Source organism: Hemitrygon akajei, chromosome 17 (assembly GCF_048418815.1).
Source record: "Hemitrygon akajei chromosome 17, sHemAka1.3, whole genome shotgun sequence".
Classification (NCBI taxonomy): domain Eukaryota; kingdom Metazoa; phylum Chordata; class Chondrichthyes; order Myliobatiformes; family Dasyatidae; genus Hemitrygon; species Hemitrygon akajei.
In genome coordinates, this window is record NC_133140.1 from 91,486,268 (window position 1) to 91,505,365 (window position 19,098).

A 19,098-nucleotide genomic window follows, 5' to 3' on the forward strand; every position below is an offset into this window, starting at 1 on the left:
CAGAATGTTTCTATGAGATGCCCCCCCCCCCCAATTCTCCTGAACTCCAGGGAATACAGTCCAAGAGCTGCCAGATGTTCCGCATATGGTAACCCTTTCATTCCTGGAATCATTCTCATGAATTTTCTCTGAACCCTCTCCAATGTCAGTATATCCTTTCTAAAATAAGGAACCCAAAACTGCACACAATACTCCAAGTGTGGTCTCACGAGTGCCTTATAGAGCCTCAACATCACATCCCTCCTCTTAATTTCTATACCTCTAGAAGTGAATATCAACATTGCATTTGCCTTCTTCACAACTGACTCAACCTGGAGGTTAACCTTTAGGGTATCTTGCACAAGGACTCACAATGCAACTCAGCATGCTGAATCCTCTCCCCATCTAAATAATAGTCTGCTCATTTATTTCCTCCACCAAAGTGCATGACCATACACTTCCCAACATCGTAGTTCATTTGCCACTCCTTTGTCCATTCCACTAAATTACCTAAGTCTCTCTGCAGGCACTCTGTTTCCTCAACACTACCTACTCCTCCACCTATCTTTGTATCATCAGCAAATCTAGCCATAAATCCATTAATATCGTAGTCCAAATCATTGACATAAATTGTAAACTGCAGCACTCCCAACACCAACCCCTGTGGAACTCCACTGGTAACCAGCAGCCAGCCAGAATAGGATCCCCTTTTTCCTGCTTTCTGTATTCTGCCAAGCAGCAAATGCTCCACCCATGCTAGTAACTTCCCTGTAATTCAATGAGCTCTTATCTTGCTAAGCAGCCTCATGTGCGGCACCTTGTCAAATGCCTTCTGAAAATCCAAGTACACCACGTCTACTGCATCTCCTTTGTCTACCCTGCTTGTAATTTCCTCAAAGAATTACAGTAGGTTAGTCAGGCAGGATTTTCCTTTCAGGAAACCATGCTGGCTTTGGCCTATCTTATCATGTGCTTCCAGGTACTCCATAATCTCATCCTCAGCAATCGATTCCAACAACTTCCCTAACCCTGATGTTAAGCTAACAGGTCTATTGTTTCCTTTTGGCTGCCTGCCACCTTTCTTAAATAGTGGAGTAACATTTCTAATTTTCCAATCAACTGGTACAATGCCAGAATCTATCGATTCTTGAAAGATCATCATTAATGCCTTCGAAATCTCCGGCTACTTCCTTTGGAACCCAAGGGTGCATTCCATCAGGTCCAGGAGATTTAGCCACCCTCAGACCATTAAGCTTCCTGAGCACCTTCTCAGTCATAATTTTCACTGCACAACTTCACTTCCCTGACATTCTTGAATATCCAGTATAATGCCGAGGTCTTCCACTGTGAAGGCTGATGTAAAATATACATACAATTCCTCTGCCATCTCTGCATCTCTCATTACAATATCTCCAGCGCTAATTTCTATTGGTCCTATATCTACCCTTGATTCTCTTTGACCTTTTATATACTTAAAAAAGCTTTTAGTGTCTTCTTTGATATTAGTCGCCAGCTTCCTCTCATAATTCATCTTTTCCTTCCAAATGACATTCTTAGTTTCCTTCTGCAAGTTTTTAAAAGCTCCCCAATCCTCTATCTTCCCACTAGGTCTGTCTTCCTTGTATGCTGTCTCTTTTCTCCTTGGAACGACGGAGGAGGACAGGTGACTTGATAGAGGTGTATAAGATGATGAGAGGCATTGATCGTGTGGATAGCCAGAGGCTTTTTCCCAGGACTGAAATGGCTAAAACGAGGGGGCATAGTTTTAAGGTGCTTGGAAGTAGGTACCAGGGGGATGTCAGGGTTAAGTTTTTCCACAGAGAGTGGTGGATCCGTGGAATACATTGCCAGCGAAGGTGACAGAGGTGAATACAATAGGGTCTTTTAAGAGACTCTTAGATAGGTACATGGAGCTTAGAAAAATAGAGGGCTATGCGGTAGGGAAATTCTAAGCAGCTTCTAGAGTAGGGTACATGGTCGGCACAACATTGTGGACCAAAGGGCCTGTAATGTGCTGTAGATTTTCCATGTTCTATTTTCAGGAAGAAGAGAATTTGAAGGTTACTTCAGGATAGGAAGATGGCTTATGTGGTCAAGGTTAGTGTACAGGTATAGCAGGAATGATATATTAATAATTATTACTAATATTAACAGAATTGCATAAAAAGTTAGGGGTGTGTTAACTAGAACATTGCAGAGACCATATCTGGATATTGTATATATTTGGTGTCTTTAGTAAAGAAACATATTCCCTTTCAGGATAGATCTTAGCCTTCACGTGGCTTAGCTACAAAGCCTAGGAGAATCATTTCTACTGACAGGAGAAGGGGAAAAGGCGGGTTACTGGTGCCTTAAAACCAGTCACTTCAGGCAGATGGGGCTCATCAACTATGGTTGGCAGCTCATCTAGGAGATCTCAAACCACTGCTGCCTTGCGGCTATACTCACTCATGGGGAAGGCTTCAGGAGTAAACCCAGAGGAAAAACTCTGCAGCTGGAGTCCCTAAGACAGGTGCACGGATGTGGGAATCCTGAAAGTCTTCCAGTCTCCCAGATGGCCACATCTGCACCAGGTGCACCAAGATGCAGCTCCTGAAAGACCATGTTAGGGATCTGGAGCTGTGGCTTGATGACCTGCAGCTTATTGGGAGACAGAGAGGAGCTACAGGGAGTTAGTCACTCCGAGGCTGCAGAAGTTAGATAAGTGGGTGACGGTCAGGGAAGTGAGAGAAAGAGCTCAAATAATAGAGAGCACCCCCGTAGCCATTCCTCAGTAATTGTTATCTCGTTTTGGATGTGGTTGAAGGGGATGACCTGACAGAGGATGAACATGGCGATGGGGTCTCTGGCACTGAGCCTGGTTCCATGGTGCAGAAGAGAAAGAGGAAGATGAGGAATGCGGTAGTCACAGAGGATTCCATGGTGAGGAGAACAGACAGGAGGTTCTGTCAGCTAGATAGAGATACCTGCATGGAGTGTTGCCTCCCAAGTGCCAGGGTATGGGATGTCTCAGATCAGGTGCAGAGTATTCTGAAGGGAGAGAGTGAACAGCCAGAAGTCTTGGTACACATTGGTACCAATGCTATAGGTAGAAAAAGGGAGGAGGTCCTGAAGAGAAAATTCAGGGAGTTAGGTAGAAAACTGAAAGCCAGGACCCCTAGGGTAATAATCTCAGGATTGCTGCCTGTGCCATGTGTTAGCAAGTGCAAGAACAGCATGATCAGGCATATTAATGTGTGGCTGAGAGACTGGTGTAGGGGGCAGGGATTCAGATTCCTGGATCATTAGGCTTTCTTCTGGGGAAGGTATGACCTGGACAAAAAGGATGTGTTACACCTGAACCCAAAGAGATCCAACATCCTAGTGGGCACATTTAATAGAGCTGTTAGGGAAGGTTTAAACTAATTTGGCAAGGGGATGGGAACCAGAGTGATAGGACTGAGGAAGGGGAAAACAGAAATAAATCAAAGATAGCATGCAGCAGAGGTTATAGAAAGAACAGGCAGGAGCTGAGGCTTAATCAAAGGCAGTGGCATGAGTTACAGGGCAATAGAGGCATGGTGCAGTTAAAACAGAAAGCAACAAATACTGGACTGAGAGTGTTGAATTTGAATGCACGCAACATAAGGAATAAAATGGATGATCTTGAAATTCAGCTACAGATTGGCAAATATAACTTTACAGCCATCTCTGAAACTTGGCTGCAAATGTCCAAGGACATACGGTATATTGGAAAGATAGGTTAGTAGGCAGAGGGGGTAATGTGGCTCTGTGTATAAGAAATTAATAATAAATCATTGGAAAGAGATGACATAAGATTGGAAGGTGTAGAGTCTATGGGTTGAGTTAAGAAATGGCAAGGGTAAAAGGACTCTAATGGCAGTTTATACAGGCCTCCAAACAGCAGCCAGGATGTGGATTACAAAGTACAGCAGGCGGTAGAAAAGGTGTGTCAGAAAGGCAATGTTGTGATAATCGTTATGGATTTTAACATGACAGTGGATTGAGAAAACCAGGTCAGTACTGGATCTCAAGCGAGAGAATTTGTAGAATATCTAAGGGATGGCTTTTTAGAACAGCTTGTTGTTGAGCCCACTAGGAGATCGGCTATGCTTGATTTGAGTGTTGTGCAATGACCCGGAGGTGATAAGAAAGCTTAAGGTTAAGGAACCCTTAGGAAACAGTAATCACAATATGATCGAGTTCACATTGAAAGTTGAAAGGGAAAAAATAAAATCCAATGTGTTGGTATTTCAGTGGAATAAAGGAAATTATAATGACATGAGAGGGGAACTGGTCGAAGTTGACTGGAAAGAGACATTCGCAGGAAAGACAGCAATGGCTGGAGTTTCTGTGAAAAATGAGGGAAGTACCAGACAAATATATTCCAAATAAGAAATAATTTTCAAAGGGAAGAAGGACACTACCGTGGCTGACAAGTGAAGTCAGAGCCAAAGTAAAAGCAAAAGAGAGGGCACACAAGGAAGCTAGAGCTAGTGGGAAGATAGAGGATTGGGGAGCTTTTAAAAACTTGCAGAAGGAAACTAAGAATGTCATTTGGAAGGAAAAGATGAATTATAAGAGGAAGCTGGTGACTAATATCAAAGAAGATACTAAAAGCTTTTTTAAGTATATAAAAGGTAAAAGAGAGTCAAGGGTAGATATAGGACCAATAGAAAATGATGCTGGAGACATTGTAATGAATGATGCAGAGATGGCAGAGGAACTGAATGTGTATTTTGCACCAGTCTTCACAGTGGAAGATGTCTGCAGTATACTGGACATTCAAGAGTGTCAGGGAAGTGAAGTTTGTGCAGTGAAAATTACGACTGAGAAGGTGCTCAGGAAGCTTAATGGTCTGAGGGTGAATAAATTTCCTGGACCTGATGGAATGCACCCTCTGATTCTGGAGGAAGTAGCTGCTGAGACTGCATAGGCATTAACAATGATCTTTCAAGAATAGATAGATTCTGGCATTGTACCAGATGACTGGAAATTGCAAATGTTACTCTGCTATTTAAGAAGGGTGGGAGGCAGCCAAAAGGAAACTATAGACCTGTTAGTCTGACGTCAATGGTTGGGAAGTTGTTAGAAACAATTGTTAAGGATGAGATTATGGAGTACCTGGAGACATGTGAAAAAATAGTCCAAAGCCAGCATGGTTTCCTGAAAGGAAAATCCTGCCTGACTAACCTACTGCAATTTTTTGAGGAAATTACAAGCAGGGTAGACAAAGGAGATGCAGTAGAAATGGTGTACTTGGATTTTCAGAAGGCATTTGTCAAGGTGCCACACATGAGGCTGCTTAGCAAGATAAGGGCCCACGGAATTACAGGGAAGTTACTAGCATGGGTGGAGCATTGGCTGGTGGGCAGAAAACAGAAAGTGGGATTAAAGGGATCCTATTTTGGCTGGCTACAAGTTACCAGTGGAGTTCCACAGGGGTCGTTGTTGGGACCACTGCTTTTTACAATATATGTCAATGATTTGGACTATGGTATTAATGGATTTGTGGCTAAATTTGCCAATGATACAAAGATACATGGATAAGTGGGTAGGGTTGAGGATACAGAGATCCTGCAGAAAGACTTAGATAGTTTAGGGGAATGGGCAAAGATGTGGCAAATGAAATACAATGTTGGAAACTGTATAGTCATGCACTTTAGTGGAAGAAATTAACAGACTATTATTTAGATGGGGAGAGAATTCAAGTGCAGAGACGTAAAGGGACTTGGGAGTCCTTGTGCAAGTTACCCTAAAGGTTAACCTCTAGGTTGAGTCGGTTGTGAATGCAACATGGCAAATGCAATGTTGGCATTCATTTCTAGATGTTTTGAATATAAGAGCAGGGATGTGATGTTGAGACTCTATGAGACCACACTTGGAATATTGTGTGCAGTTTTGGGTTCCTTAGTTTAGAAAGGATATACTGACTTTGGAGAGGCTTCAGAGAAGATTCACAAGAATGATTCCAGGAATGAAAGGGCTACCGTATGAGGAACATCTGGCAGTGCATGGGCTGTGTTCCCTGGAGTTCAGAAGAATGAGGGGGTAGTCCCATAGAAACATTCCGAATGTTAAAAGGCCTGAACAGATTAGATCTGGCAAAGTTATTTTCCATGGTAGGGGATTCTAGGACAAGAGGGCATGACTTCAGGATTGAAGGACATCTTTTTAGAACTGAGATGCGGAGAAATTACTTTAGTCAGGAGGTGATAAATCTGTGGAATTTGTTGCCACGAGCAGCTGTGGAGGCCAAGTCATTGGGTGTATTTAAGGCAGAGATAGATAGATTCTTGATTAGCCAGGGCATCAAAGGGTATGGGGTGAAAGCAGGGGAGTGGGGATAACTGAAAGAATTGGATCAGCCCATGATTGAATGACAGAGCTGACTCAATGGGCTGAATGGCCTACTTCTGCTCCTATATCTTGTGGTCTTATGGCAGTCCTATGTTGAGTTCAATGCAGACTGGCATCAGCTGCTGCCACCAATCAATATTGGTCTCTGCCGTTCCTTTGAGATCATCAGATGCATAGAAAGAGGGAGCTTGCTACATGGGCAATAATTTGCTCTCCATATCATTGTGCCCTGGTTCATGTATCTAGGCAGCTAGGATGCAACATCCACGGTTGACCTTGACTGACGGAGGCCTCATATCCCCTTTTAATTAAACTCCCATCCACAAGAGGGAGGGCCTCAAGAAGGCAATATCTATCACTAAAGCCCCTCACCATCTGGGATATGCCCTCTTTGCATTACTTTGAGATACAGGAGCCAGAAGACTAACACAATATTTTAAGGATAGCTTCTTACCCTCCGCCATCAAATTTCTGAACAGTCTATGAACACTACTTTATTATTTGTCTTTTGCACTATTCATTTATTTTGTAACATAGTAATTTTTATGTTTTCTCCTGTACTTCTGCTGCAAAACATCAAATTTCATGACATATATCAGTGGTTTTTTTTAAGAAAGCATTCCATTAACAGCACTCTTTATCCAATCACAGCCAGGACAGATTTTCAGCTGGAGGCTGTCTTACATCTGTTGTAGGTACACAATACAATCTTGGATCACATTTTCCTCACCATATCGCCATATATTTCATCTGCTATGATTGGAAGGTAATTTCTTGCAGCAACTGAAATAGGAACAAACAAGCGTCAGACATTGCAGATTTAGGAAATGTACTTGAGAGAACAGAGAAAGTCTTTCCTGATAAGTTAATTGGTCAACTGTTGTATTACAATTCACGACTGGTTCACAATCCCAAATTTCACTTCCTCTCCCCATGGCTCCCAAATTCCCATGCCCAATCTATGAGGATTCCAGTCTTCCAATTCACTTTCCATTTCTATTCTCTAGACCCCAAGCTCATCTCCAGTCTTCAACTGGTGCCATCTAGTTCTTGCTCTCTTCTCACTACTGCCATCAGGAAGAAGGTACAGGAGCCTCAGGACTCACACCACCAGGTTCAGGAACAGCTATCACCCTGCAGCCATCAAGCTCTTCAACCAAAGCGGATAACTTCACTCACCACAACACTGAATGGTACCCCCATCCTATGGACTCACTTTCATCTTCATCCCATGTTCTCAATATTTGTTGCTTATTTATTTATTAATATCATTACATCTTTTTCTTTTCTTTTTGTGCTTGCAGTTTGTTGTTTTGTGCACATTGGTTGTTTGTCCATTTTGTTGGCTGCAGTCTATCATTGATTCTACTGCATTTCTTGTATGTACTGTGAATGCCTGCAAGAACATGAATCTCAGGGTTGTAAATGTTGACATATATGTACTGTAGCAATGTGCTGCACACAGCGCTGAAATAACAACACGCAGTCGGTAAGTCGTTTCGAGACTAGTTTATTCAAATTTCGCGGCGTTGGCATTTAAATCCCTAGCGCCCGCCCTCTCCGGGCAGAAATGACGTCAGAGGTGTATTACCAAAGTCTCCCCCTGCGCGCTGGCTATTTGTGAGCCGGTTCACCTGCGCAGAAAGTGGGTCGCCACAGTACTTTGATAATAGATTTACTTTGAACTTTCAACTTTGAGCCCACAAGCCTTCTTTTCTTTCTAATACTCTCCAGGTATGTAGTCATGAAATCCCTAAGGATTATTTCAGTTTTTGTTGTTGCTAAGTGAGCAGCCATCTTCAATCAGACTATCAAGGGAGATAGAGAGAAATTTATCAAAAGCTTAGATTCCTCCATGTACCTCTGACCATAGACAGCCTTTCACAAAGACTAACATTTGATTTGTTAGCTAGGGGAACAGAAAGGAGGTTCTGTGGCCGAGAATGAGATTCCTGGAAGGTATGTTGCATCCTGGGTGCCAGGGTCCAGGACATCTCAGATTGAGTCCTGAGGATTCTTAAGTGGGAGGGTGACCAGCCAGAGGTTGTGGTCCATGTAGGTACCAATCACATAGGTAGGAAGAGTGACGAGCTTCTGCAAAGGGAGTTCAGGGAGTTAGGTGCTAAGTTAAAGGCAGGACCTCAAGGGCTGTGATCTCAGGATTGCTACCAGTACCACGTGTTAGTAAGGCCAAAAAATAGTAAGGCTATACACTTTAAGATGTGGCGAAGGAGTTGGAGTTGCAGAGAGGGCATGAGATTTTTGTCTCATTGGGCTGTCTTCCAGGGAAGGGAGGACCTGTACAGCAGAGACAGCTTGGGCCTGGACTGGAAAGGGACTAATGTCCTAGTGGGAAGGTTTGCTCGTGCTGCACGGTGGGGTTTAAACTAGAGTAGAAGGGAGATAGGAACCAGAGTGCTAGAATAATTAGTGGAAACATATGTTGGTAAGACCTCAGACAAAGTCAAGAATCAAAAGGTTGAGCATAGAGAATCTAGTGTCCTGAACTGCATATATTTCAATCCAGGAAGTATTGGTGCAAAGTCAGATGAACTCAAGTCATGGATAAACATGTGGAATTATGATATTGTAGACATTAGTGAGACTTGGAGTACAGGATTAGCAGCTCAATATTCTGGGGTTCCCTTGTTTTAGACACAACAGAGCAGAGGGAATTAAAGGAGAATGAGTGACATTACTAGTCAGGGAAAATATCATGGCAGTGCTCGGTCAGGACGGACTGAAGAACTCAACTAGTGAGGCATTATGGGTGGAACTGAAAAATAAGAAAGATATGACCAGGTGATGCACCATCAATAACTCACTCTGAGACGTAAGAAGCGAGATATCGGCTTTTATTGACTGGAAGAATGAACAACACTACATCCTGGAGAATGAGGCCGGGCATCAGGCCTCAATCGCCTTTATACAGGGGTCTGTGGGAGGAGCCACAGGAGCAGTCCAGACAGGTATATGTAGTTCACCACATTCACCCCCCCTTTGTTTTAAAAAGAGTCCCCAGGTGGCGAAGTTTCTTACAAGTATATTTACAGGTTAAGTCTATCAGGTGGTCGAATCTTTCGCTGCGATCGACGTAGCTCCGGCTGCGATTGCACAGGTGCCGGAGGTGGTGATTGCACCGGAGACGGAGGTTGTGCTGGTTCTGGCCTAACTGGAGGTGTCAGGGATCCCTCACGTGTGTGTGAGGCACCCGGAATAGATGCGTACGAGATGCCTGGTACATGAGTGTCGTGAGGAGTCTGGGTGTGGCATGGTGTGCGCGGTGTCACCTCAGGTACAGGGTTCATAGTTACCTTGGAGTGTACGGGGTAGTGGTCTGCTGCTCTGGCGGGCGCCAGGTCACGGACAGAGACCGTGTCCTCCCGCCCATCAGGCAAGACCACGTAGGCATACTGGGGGTTAGCATTCAAAAGGTGAACCCTCTCGACCAGCGGGGAGTATTTATTACTCCTCACATGTTTTCGTAGCAGCACTGGCCCCGGGGACGTCAGCCAAACTGGTAGGGTGGTCCCAGTGACAGACTTCCTGGGAAAAGAGAATAGGCGTTCATGAGGGGTGGCATTGGTGGACGTACATAATAGGGAGCGGATAGAGTGGAGTGCCTCAGGGAGGACCTCCTGCCATCGGGAGACCGGCAACCCTTTTGACTTAAGGGCTAAAAGTGTGGCCTTCCACACTCTGGCATTCTCCCTCTCCACCTGTCCATTCCCCCGGGGATTGTAACTCGTGGTTCGACTAGTAGCAATGCCCCTAGCTAGCAGGTACCGGCGCAGCTCGTCACTCATAAAGGAGGACCCTCTATCACTGTGGATATAGCAGGGATATCCGAACAGATTGAAGAGCTGGCGCGGAGCAGTCCAGACAGGTATATGTAGTTCACCACACCAGGCAACACACATAAAATGCTGGTGGAACACAGCAGGCCAGGCAGCATCTATAGGAAGAAGTACAGTCGACGTTTCAGGCCGAGACCTTCGTCAGGACTAACTGAAAGAAGAGATAGTAAGAGATTTGAAAGTGGGAGGGGGAGGGGGAGATCTGAAATGATAGGAAAAGACAGCAGGGAGAAGGATGAAGCTAAGAGCTGGAAAGCTGATTGGCAAAAGGGATACAAGGCTAGAGAAGGGACAGGATCATGGGATGGGAGGCCTAGGGAGAAAGAAAGGGGGAGGGGACCACCAGAGGAAGATGGAGAGCAGGCAAGGAGTGATTTTGAGAGGGCAGAGAGAGAAAAGAGAGAGAGAGATAAATAAATACAGGATGGGGTCAGAAGGGGAGGAGGGGCCATAAAATTATGACCACATCAATGGAACTACATTACAGACTACCCAACAGTCCAAGGGATTTAGAGGAACAAATTTGTAAAGAGATCGCAGACTGTTGCAGAAAACATAGGGTAGGTGATTTTAATTTTCCACATATTGACTGGGAGTGCTGTACTATAAAAGGACTAGATGGGATAGATTTGTCAAATTTGCCAACACAGATGCCTTGTGCAGGAAGGCACAGAGTCGACTGTACTTCCTTAGAAGGTTGGCGTCATTCAATGTCTGTAGTGAGATGCTGAAGATGTTCTATAGGTCAGTTGTGGAGAGCGCCCTCTTCTTTGTGGTGGCATGTTGGGGAGGCAGCATTAAGAAGAGGGATGCTTCACGTCTTAATAAGCTGGTAAGGAAGGCGGGCTCTGTTGTGGGCAAAGTACTGGAGAGTATAACATCGGTAGCTGAGCGAAGGGCGCTGAGTAGGCTACGGTCAATTATGGAAAACCCTGAACATCCTCTACATAGCACCATCCAGAGACAGAGAAGCAGTTTCAGCGACAGGTTGCTATCCATGCAATGCTCCTCAGACAGGATGAAGAGGTCAATACTGCCCAATGCCATTAGGCTTTACAATTCAACCGCCAGGAGTAAGATATGTTAAAGTGCCGGGGTTGATTGTATTTAATGTATCTAAGTAAACTACTTAAGAACTTTTTAAAAGCTATTATTAATACTTTTTGAGAGAGTGATTTAGATGCATTTCATATTTTACTGAGTTAAGTATTGTATGTAATTAGTTTTGCTAAAACAAGTGTATGGGACAATGGAAAAAAATGTTGAATTTTCCCATGGGGATGAATAAAGTATCTATCTATCTATCTAAATATGTTCAGGAAATGTTCCTTAATCAGTATGTAGAAGTTCAACTGTGAAACAGTTTAAATTCTTCTTAATGTCTCTTCTTTCCTTTTCAAGGTGGCTGGGGTCCTGTTGAAGTTTATGATCTACAGCTGCTCTCAAACTGCAGTTCTTCACAGCAGTTCCCCCTCTCAGAACTTGCTCAGTGGCTCAGCGTTTTCAATATCTCCAGCCTACTGGGCCTGAACACCTCCCTCTGCAACTGGATCCTAGACTTCCTGACTGGGAGACCTTAGTCAGTCCGGATCGGGAGCAGCATCTCCAACACCATCACAATGAGCACGGGGCCCCCAAGGGCTGTGTGCTCAGTTCACTGCTGTTCACTCTGCTGACCCATGACTGTGCTGCAACACACAGCTCACACCACATCATCAAGTTCACCGATGACACGACCATGATGGGTCTCATCAGCAACAATGACGAGTCAGCTTACAGAGAGGAGGTGTAGCGGCTAACAGACTGGTGCAGAGCCAACAACCTGTCTCTCAATGTGAACAAAACAAAAGCAATGGTTGTTGACTTCAGGAGGGCATGGAGCGACCACTCCCCACTGAACATCAACGGCTCCTCGGTAGAGATCGTCAAGAGCACCAAATTTCTTGGTGTTCACCTGGCAGAGAATCTCACCTGGTCCCTCAACATTGGTTCCATAGCAAAGAAAGCCCAGCAGCATCTCTACTTTCTGCGAAGGCTGAGGGAAGTCCATCTCCCACCCCCCATCCTCATCACATTCTACAGGGGTTGTATTGAGAGCATCCTGAGCAGCTGCATCACTGCCTGGTTTGAAAATTGCACCATCTCGGATTGCAAGACCCTGCAGCAGATAGTGAGGTCAGCTGAGAAGACCATCAGAGTCTCTCTTCCCGCCATTACGGACATTTACACTACACGCTGCATCCGCAAAGCAAACAGCATTATGAAGGACCCCACACACCCCTCATTCAAACTCTTCTTCCTCCTGCCGTCTGGGAAAAGGCACTGAAGCATTTGGGCTCTCACGACCAGACTATGTAACAGTTTCTTCCCCCAAGCTATCAGACTCCTCAATACCCAGAGCCTGGACTGACACCTTACTGCCCTATTGTCTTGTTTATTATTTATTGGTATGCCTGCACTGTTTTGTGCACTTTATGCAGTCCTGGGTAGGTCTGTAGTCTGGTGTAGTTTTTTTTCTCTCTGTGTTGTTTTTTACATAGTTCAGTCTAGTTTTTGTACTGTGTCATGTAACACTATGGTCCCGAAAAAACGTTGTCTTATTTTTACTATGTACTGTACCAGCAGTTATGGTCGAAATGACAATGAAAGTGACTTGACTTGACTTGAGTATCCTGGAAGACATGCACCTTTGGTGTATGACCCTGCAGCCTGAGAATCACCCAATTCAAAGAGAGAGAGAGAGAGAGAGAGAGAGGGGGGGGGGGGAGAGAGGGGGGGGGTAGAGAGGGAGAGAGAGGGGGAGAAAGAGAGAGAGAGAGGGGGGGCTGGGTGGAGAGAGAGGGGTGGGGAGGGTGGAGAGAGGGGGGGAAGGGGAGAGGAAGAGGGGAGGGGGAGGGAGAGAGAATGGGAAAAGAGAGAGAGAAGGGGACAGAGAAATTGGACAGACTGTTTTTTTTGGATGAGCTCTAGATCAATATCTCTTTGGTGGCTTTGCTAATGCTTGCATGGTGAATGGTGGGAGCTGATGCTTTTGCTGAGGCAGCTGGGGGAATGGGAGGGGGCTTTGGGGTTCTAATGTTTTCCTGTAATTCATTCTTTGGGGTTTTTCTTCTGTTTCATGGACGTCTGCGAAGAGTAAAAATTTCAGGTTATATACTGTATACAGTTTCTGATATTAAGTGGAAACATTGAACCACTGAAGTCCCAATGACAGACTGTGTGATACTCGAACTTCTATTAGGGAATGAGACAGGAGAGGTGACAAAAGTTTGTCTAAGGGAATACTTAGCATCTAATGATCACAATGACATTAGTTTCAAAGTAAATATGGGAAAATATAGGTCTGGTCTGCGGGTTGAGATTCTAAATTGAAGAAACGTCAATTTTGATTGCATCAGAAATGATCTGGCAAGTGTGGATTGGGACAGGCTGTTTTCTGGCATAGGTTTACTTGGTAAGTGGGAGGCCTTCAAAAGTGACATTTTGAGAATACAAAGCTTGTATGTTCCAGTCAAGATAAAAGGTAAAGATAAAAAGTGTAGGGAACCTTGGTTTTCAAGAGAATTTGAGGCCCTGGTTTTAAAAAAAGGAGTTACATAGCAGGTATAGGCAGGTAGGAACAAATGAGGTACTTATGGAGTATACAAAGTGCAAGAGAAAGTAAAAGAAACTTAAGAAAGTAATTAGAAGGGCTAAAAGAAGGCAGGAAGTTGCCCTAGCAGACAAGGTGAAGGAGAATCCTATGGGAATCTACAGATATGTTAAGAGCAAAAGGATTGTAAGGAACAAAATTGGTCCTCTGGAAGATCAGAATAGAATCAGAATCAGGTTTATTATCACCAGCATAGACAATAGGTGCAGAAGTAGACCATTCGGCCCTTCGAGCCTGCACCACCATTCTGAGATCATGGCTGATCATCTACTATCAATACCCGGTTCCTGCCTTGTCCCCATATCCCTTGATTCCCCTATCCATAAGATACCTATCTAGCTCCTTCTTGAAAGCATCCAGAGAATTGGCCTCCACTGCCTTCTGAGGCAGTGCATTCCACACCCCCACAACTCTCTGGGAGAAGAAGTTTTTCCTTAACTCTGTCCTAAATGACCTACCCCTTATTCTTAAACCATGTCCTCTGGTACTGGACTCTCCCAGCAACTGGAACATATTTCCTGCCTCTATCTTGTCCACTCCCTTAATAATCTTATATGTTGCAATCAGATCCCCTCTCAATCTCCTTAATTCCAGCGTGTACAAGCCCAGTCTCTGTAACCTCTCTGCGTAATACAGTCCGGACATCCCAGGAATTAACCTTATGAATCTACGCTGCACTTCCTCTACAGCCAGGATGTCCTTCCTTAACCCTGGAGACCAAAACTGTACACAATACTCCAGGTGTAGTCTCACCAGGGCCCTGTACAAATGCAAAAGGATTTCCTTGCTCTTGTACTCAATTCCCTTTGTAATAAAGGCCAACATTCCATTAGCCTTCTTCACTGCCTGCTGCACTTGCTCATTCACCTTCAGTGACTGATGAACAAGGACTCCTAGATCTCTTTGTATTTCTCCCTTACCTAACTCTACACCGTTCAGATAATAATCTGCCTTCCTGTTCTTACTCTCAAAGTGGATAACCTCACACTTATTCACATTAAACGTCATCTGCCAAGTATCTGCCCACTCACCCAGCCTATCCAAGTCACCCTGAATTCTCCTAACATCCTCATCACATGTCACACTGCCACCCAGCTTAGTATCATCAGCAAACTTGCTGATGTTATTCTCAATGCCTTCATCTAAATCGTTGATGTAAATCGTAAACAGCTGTGGTCCCAATACCGAGCCCTGTGGCACCCCACTAGTAACCACCTGCCATTCCGAGAAATACCCATTCACCGCTACCCTTTGCTTTCTATCTGCCAACCAGTTTTCTATCCATGTCAATATCTTCCTCCCAATGCCATGAGCTCTGATTTTACCCACCAATCTCCTATGTGGGACCTTATCAAAGGCCTTCTGAAAATCGAGGTACACTGCATGTGACGCAAAATTTGTTAACTTAGCAGCAGCAGTTCAAAGCAATACATAATATAGAAGAGAAAAAAATAATAAATAAAATAAATAATAATCATAAATAAGTAAATCAATAACAGTATATATATTGAACAGATTTTTTAAAATGTGCAAAAACAGAAATACCGTATATTAAAAAAAAGAGAGGTAGTGTCCAAGGGTTCAATGTCCATTTAGAATCGGATAGCAGAGGGGAAGAAGCTGTTCCTGAATTGCTCAGTGTGTGCCTTCAGGTTTCTGTTCCTCCTCCCTAATGGTAACAGTGAGAAAAGGGCATGCCCTGGGTGCTGGAGGTCCTTAACAATAGATGCTGTCTTTCTGAGACACTGCTCCTTGAAGATGTCCTGGGTACTTTGTGGGCTAGTACCCAAGATGGAACTGACTAGATTTACAACCCTCTGCAGCTTCTTTTAGTCTTGTGCAGTAGTCCCCACCCCCCACATACCAGACAATGATGCGGCCTGTCAGAATGCTCTTCACGGTACATCTATAGAAGTTCTTGAGTGTATTTGTTGACATGCTAAATCTCTTCAAACTCCTAATGAAGTACAGCTGCTGTCTTGCTTTCTTTATAACTATATGTTGGGTCCAGGTTAGATCCTCAGAGATTTTGACACCCAGGAACTTGAAACTGCTCACTCTCTCCACTTCTGATCCCTCTGAGGATTGGTATGTGTTCCTTCGTCTTACCCTTCCAGAAGTCCACAATCAGCTCTTTCGTCTTACTGACGTTGAGTGCCAGGTTGTTGCTGCGGCACCATTCCACTAGTTGGCATATCTCACTCCTGTACATCCTCCTGTCACCACCTAAGATCCTACCAACAATGGTTGTATCGTCAGAAAATTTATAGATGGTATTTGAGCTATGCCTAGCCACACAGTCCTATGTATATAGAGAGTAGAGCAGTGGGTTAAGCACGAACCCCTGAGGTGCACCAGTGTTGATCATCAGTGAGGAGGATATGTTATCACCAATCCGCACAGATTGTGGTCTTCTGGTTAGGAAGTCGAGGATCCAATTACAGAGGGAGATACAGAAGCCCAGGTTCTATAACTTCTCAATCAGGATTGTGGGAATTATAGTATTAAATGCTGAGCTATGGTCAAAGAACAGCATCCTGACATAGATGTTTGTGTTGTCCAGGTGGTCTAAAGCCGTGTGGAGAGCCATTGAGATTGTGTCTGCCATTGACCTATTGTGGTGATGGGCAAATTGCAATGGGTCCAGGACTTTGCTGAGGCAGGAGTTCAGTCTAGTCATGACCAATCTCTCAAAGCATTTCATCTCTGTCGATGTGTGTGCTACCAGCTCATTAAGGCAGCTCATATTATTATTCTTAGGCTCTGGTATAATTGTTGCTTTTTTGAAGCAAGTGGGAACTTCTGCTCATAGCAGTGAGAGGTTGAAAATGTTTTTAAATACTCCCGCTATTTGGTTGGCACGGGTTTTCAGAGCCTTGCCAGGTATTCCATTGGGACCTTCTGCCTTGCAAAGGTTCACTCTCTTTAAGAAAGCCTAACATTGGCCTGTGAGACAGAAATCACACAGTCATCAGGTGCAGCAGGGATCTTCACAGCTGTAGTTGTGTTCTCCCTTTCAAGAGGGCATAGAAGGCTTTGAGTTCAACTGGTAGTGAAGCATCACTGCCATTCATGCTTTTGGGTTTCACTTCATAGGAAGTAATGTCTTGCAGACACTGCCAGAGTGCATCCAGTGTCGTCTCCAACTTCATTCGAAGTTGTCTCTGTGCCCTTGAAATAGCCCTCCACAAATCATACCCGGTTTTCTGGTATGGGCCTGGGTCATCAGACTTGAATGCCACAGATCTAGCCTTCAGTAGATAACATACCTCCTGGTTCATCCATGGCTTTTGGTTTGGGAATATACAGTAAGACTTTGTAGGCACACTCTCATCCACACAGGTTTTAATGGTCGGTAACAACTACAGCATACTCATCCAGGTTTGAAGATGAATCCTGAATACGGTCCAGTCCATCAATTCAAAGCTGTCCCATAGGTGCTCCTGTGCTTCCCTTGTCCATACCTTCTTGGTTCTCACTGTTGGTGCTGCAGTCTTCAGTCTCTGCCTATACTCAGGGAGTAGAAGTACAGCCAGGTGATCAGACTTCCCAAAGTGAGGGCGTGGAATAGCATGGTATGCATTCTTCATGGAGGTGTAGCAATGGTCCAGTGTGTTAGTTCCTCTGGTATTGCAAGTGATCTGTTGATAGTAATTGCTTAGTGGGTTTTTCAGACTGGCCTGGTTAAAATTTCCCAAAAAGATCTCCCAGACCTGGAATATCTAGCAGTTAAGTGCCGTCCTTTTTACCTACCAAGAGAGTTCTCCGGGGTCATTTTGGTAGCATTATACATTCCACCTCAGGCCAATGTCAATCAAGCTTTAGATGATCTGAGCAATGGGATCAACATGCATGAAACAGTGCACCCTAACACCTTCTAAACATAAATCAGGAAATTATAGGCAGATGAAGCTGACATCAGTTGTAGGAAAGCTATGGAAGGTATTATAAGGGACTGGATATAAGTATTTGGATATACATAGACTGATTAAGGATAGTTAGCATGGCTTCGTGCATGGTAGGTCATGTCTGATCAATCTTATGGAGTTTTTCGAAGATGTTACCAGGAAAATGGATGAACATTGTAGGCAAGGTAATGGATGTTGTCTACATGGGCTTTAGCAAGTCATTTGACAAGGTCCCACATGAGAGGTTGGTCAAGAAGGATCAGTCTCTCGGCATTCAAGATAAAGTAGTAAATTGGATTAGGTGTTGGCTTTGTGGGAGAAGCCAGAGAGTGGTGGTAGATGGTTGCCTCTGACTGGAGGCCCATGACTAGCGGAGTGCTACAGAGATCGGTGCTAGGTCCATTGTTGTTTGTCATCTATATGAACTGTCTGGTTGATAATGTGATTAACTGGATCAGCAAATTTGCAGATGACACAAAGAAAGGGAGTGTAGTGGACAGCAAGGAAGGCTATCATGACTTGCAGTGGGATATGGCTCAACTGCAAAAATAACAGATGGAATTTAATGCAGACAAGTGTGAGATGTTAAACTTCAGTAGGACCAACCAGGGTAGGTTTTACACAGTGAACAGTATGACACTGAGGAGTGTGGTAGAACAAAGGGATCAGGGAATACAAGTACATAATTCATTGAAAGTGACATCACAGAGAGATAGGATTGTAAAGAAAGCTTTCGGCACATTGGCCTTCATAAATCAAATTACTGACTACAGAAGATGGATGATATGTTGCAGTAGTATGAGACTTTGGTAAGACCTGATTTGAAGTACTGTATGTAGTTTTGGTCACCTTCCTATAGGAAAATGTAATTAAAGTTGAAAGATTACAGAAAAAATTTATAACAATGTTGTTGGGTCTGGAGGACCTGAAATATAAAGAAAATTGAATAGGTTGTTCTTGATTCCTTAGAATGTAGAATGGGCGAAGCTTAGGAGAACAGCGACTCCTTTGCTTGCATCTTCGGAAACAGCTCTTTGATACCCCTTTTTTTCCTTTTCAAGGTTCTTTTGAAGACCCTGACTTAGAGTTACACGCTGACTTTGGTTCTTTGTGGAAAGAGGACCCTCTCTCTGGGCCTCACGACCAACTGCTTTTCAACACGCCAAGGATGCAGCCTGGAAGACTAGTGTGCCTTCACAGTGTCAAATTTTCGTGGCTCTGGAAGTGGGAGGATTCAAGGCTGGTGCCGCCGCTGCCTGATATGTTGTGTGAGATGGAAGATTGTAGGCAGTGAGCAGGCTGCTGGCTATGTGCCCAGCAACCTGAGTTCTTTGGGAACAGT

The 19,098-nt window shown here is 44.2% G+C and overlaps 1 protein-coding gene across 1 annotated transcript in view; it reads right to left on the minus strand.

Moving 5' to 3' along the window:
* Positions 1-19,098, minus strand: part of tat (tyrosine aminotransferase) — a 149,474-nt gene that overhangs the window by 68,905 nt on the left and 61,471 nt on the right. The window contains exon 7 of the mRNA XM_073070550.1: positions 7,070-7,122. Coding sequence (XP_072926651.1) covers positions 7,070-7,122 — 53 coding nt within the window. The remainder of the gene's footprint in view (positions 1-7,069; positions 7,123-19,098) is intronic.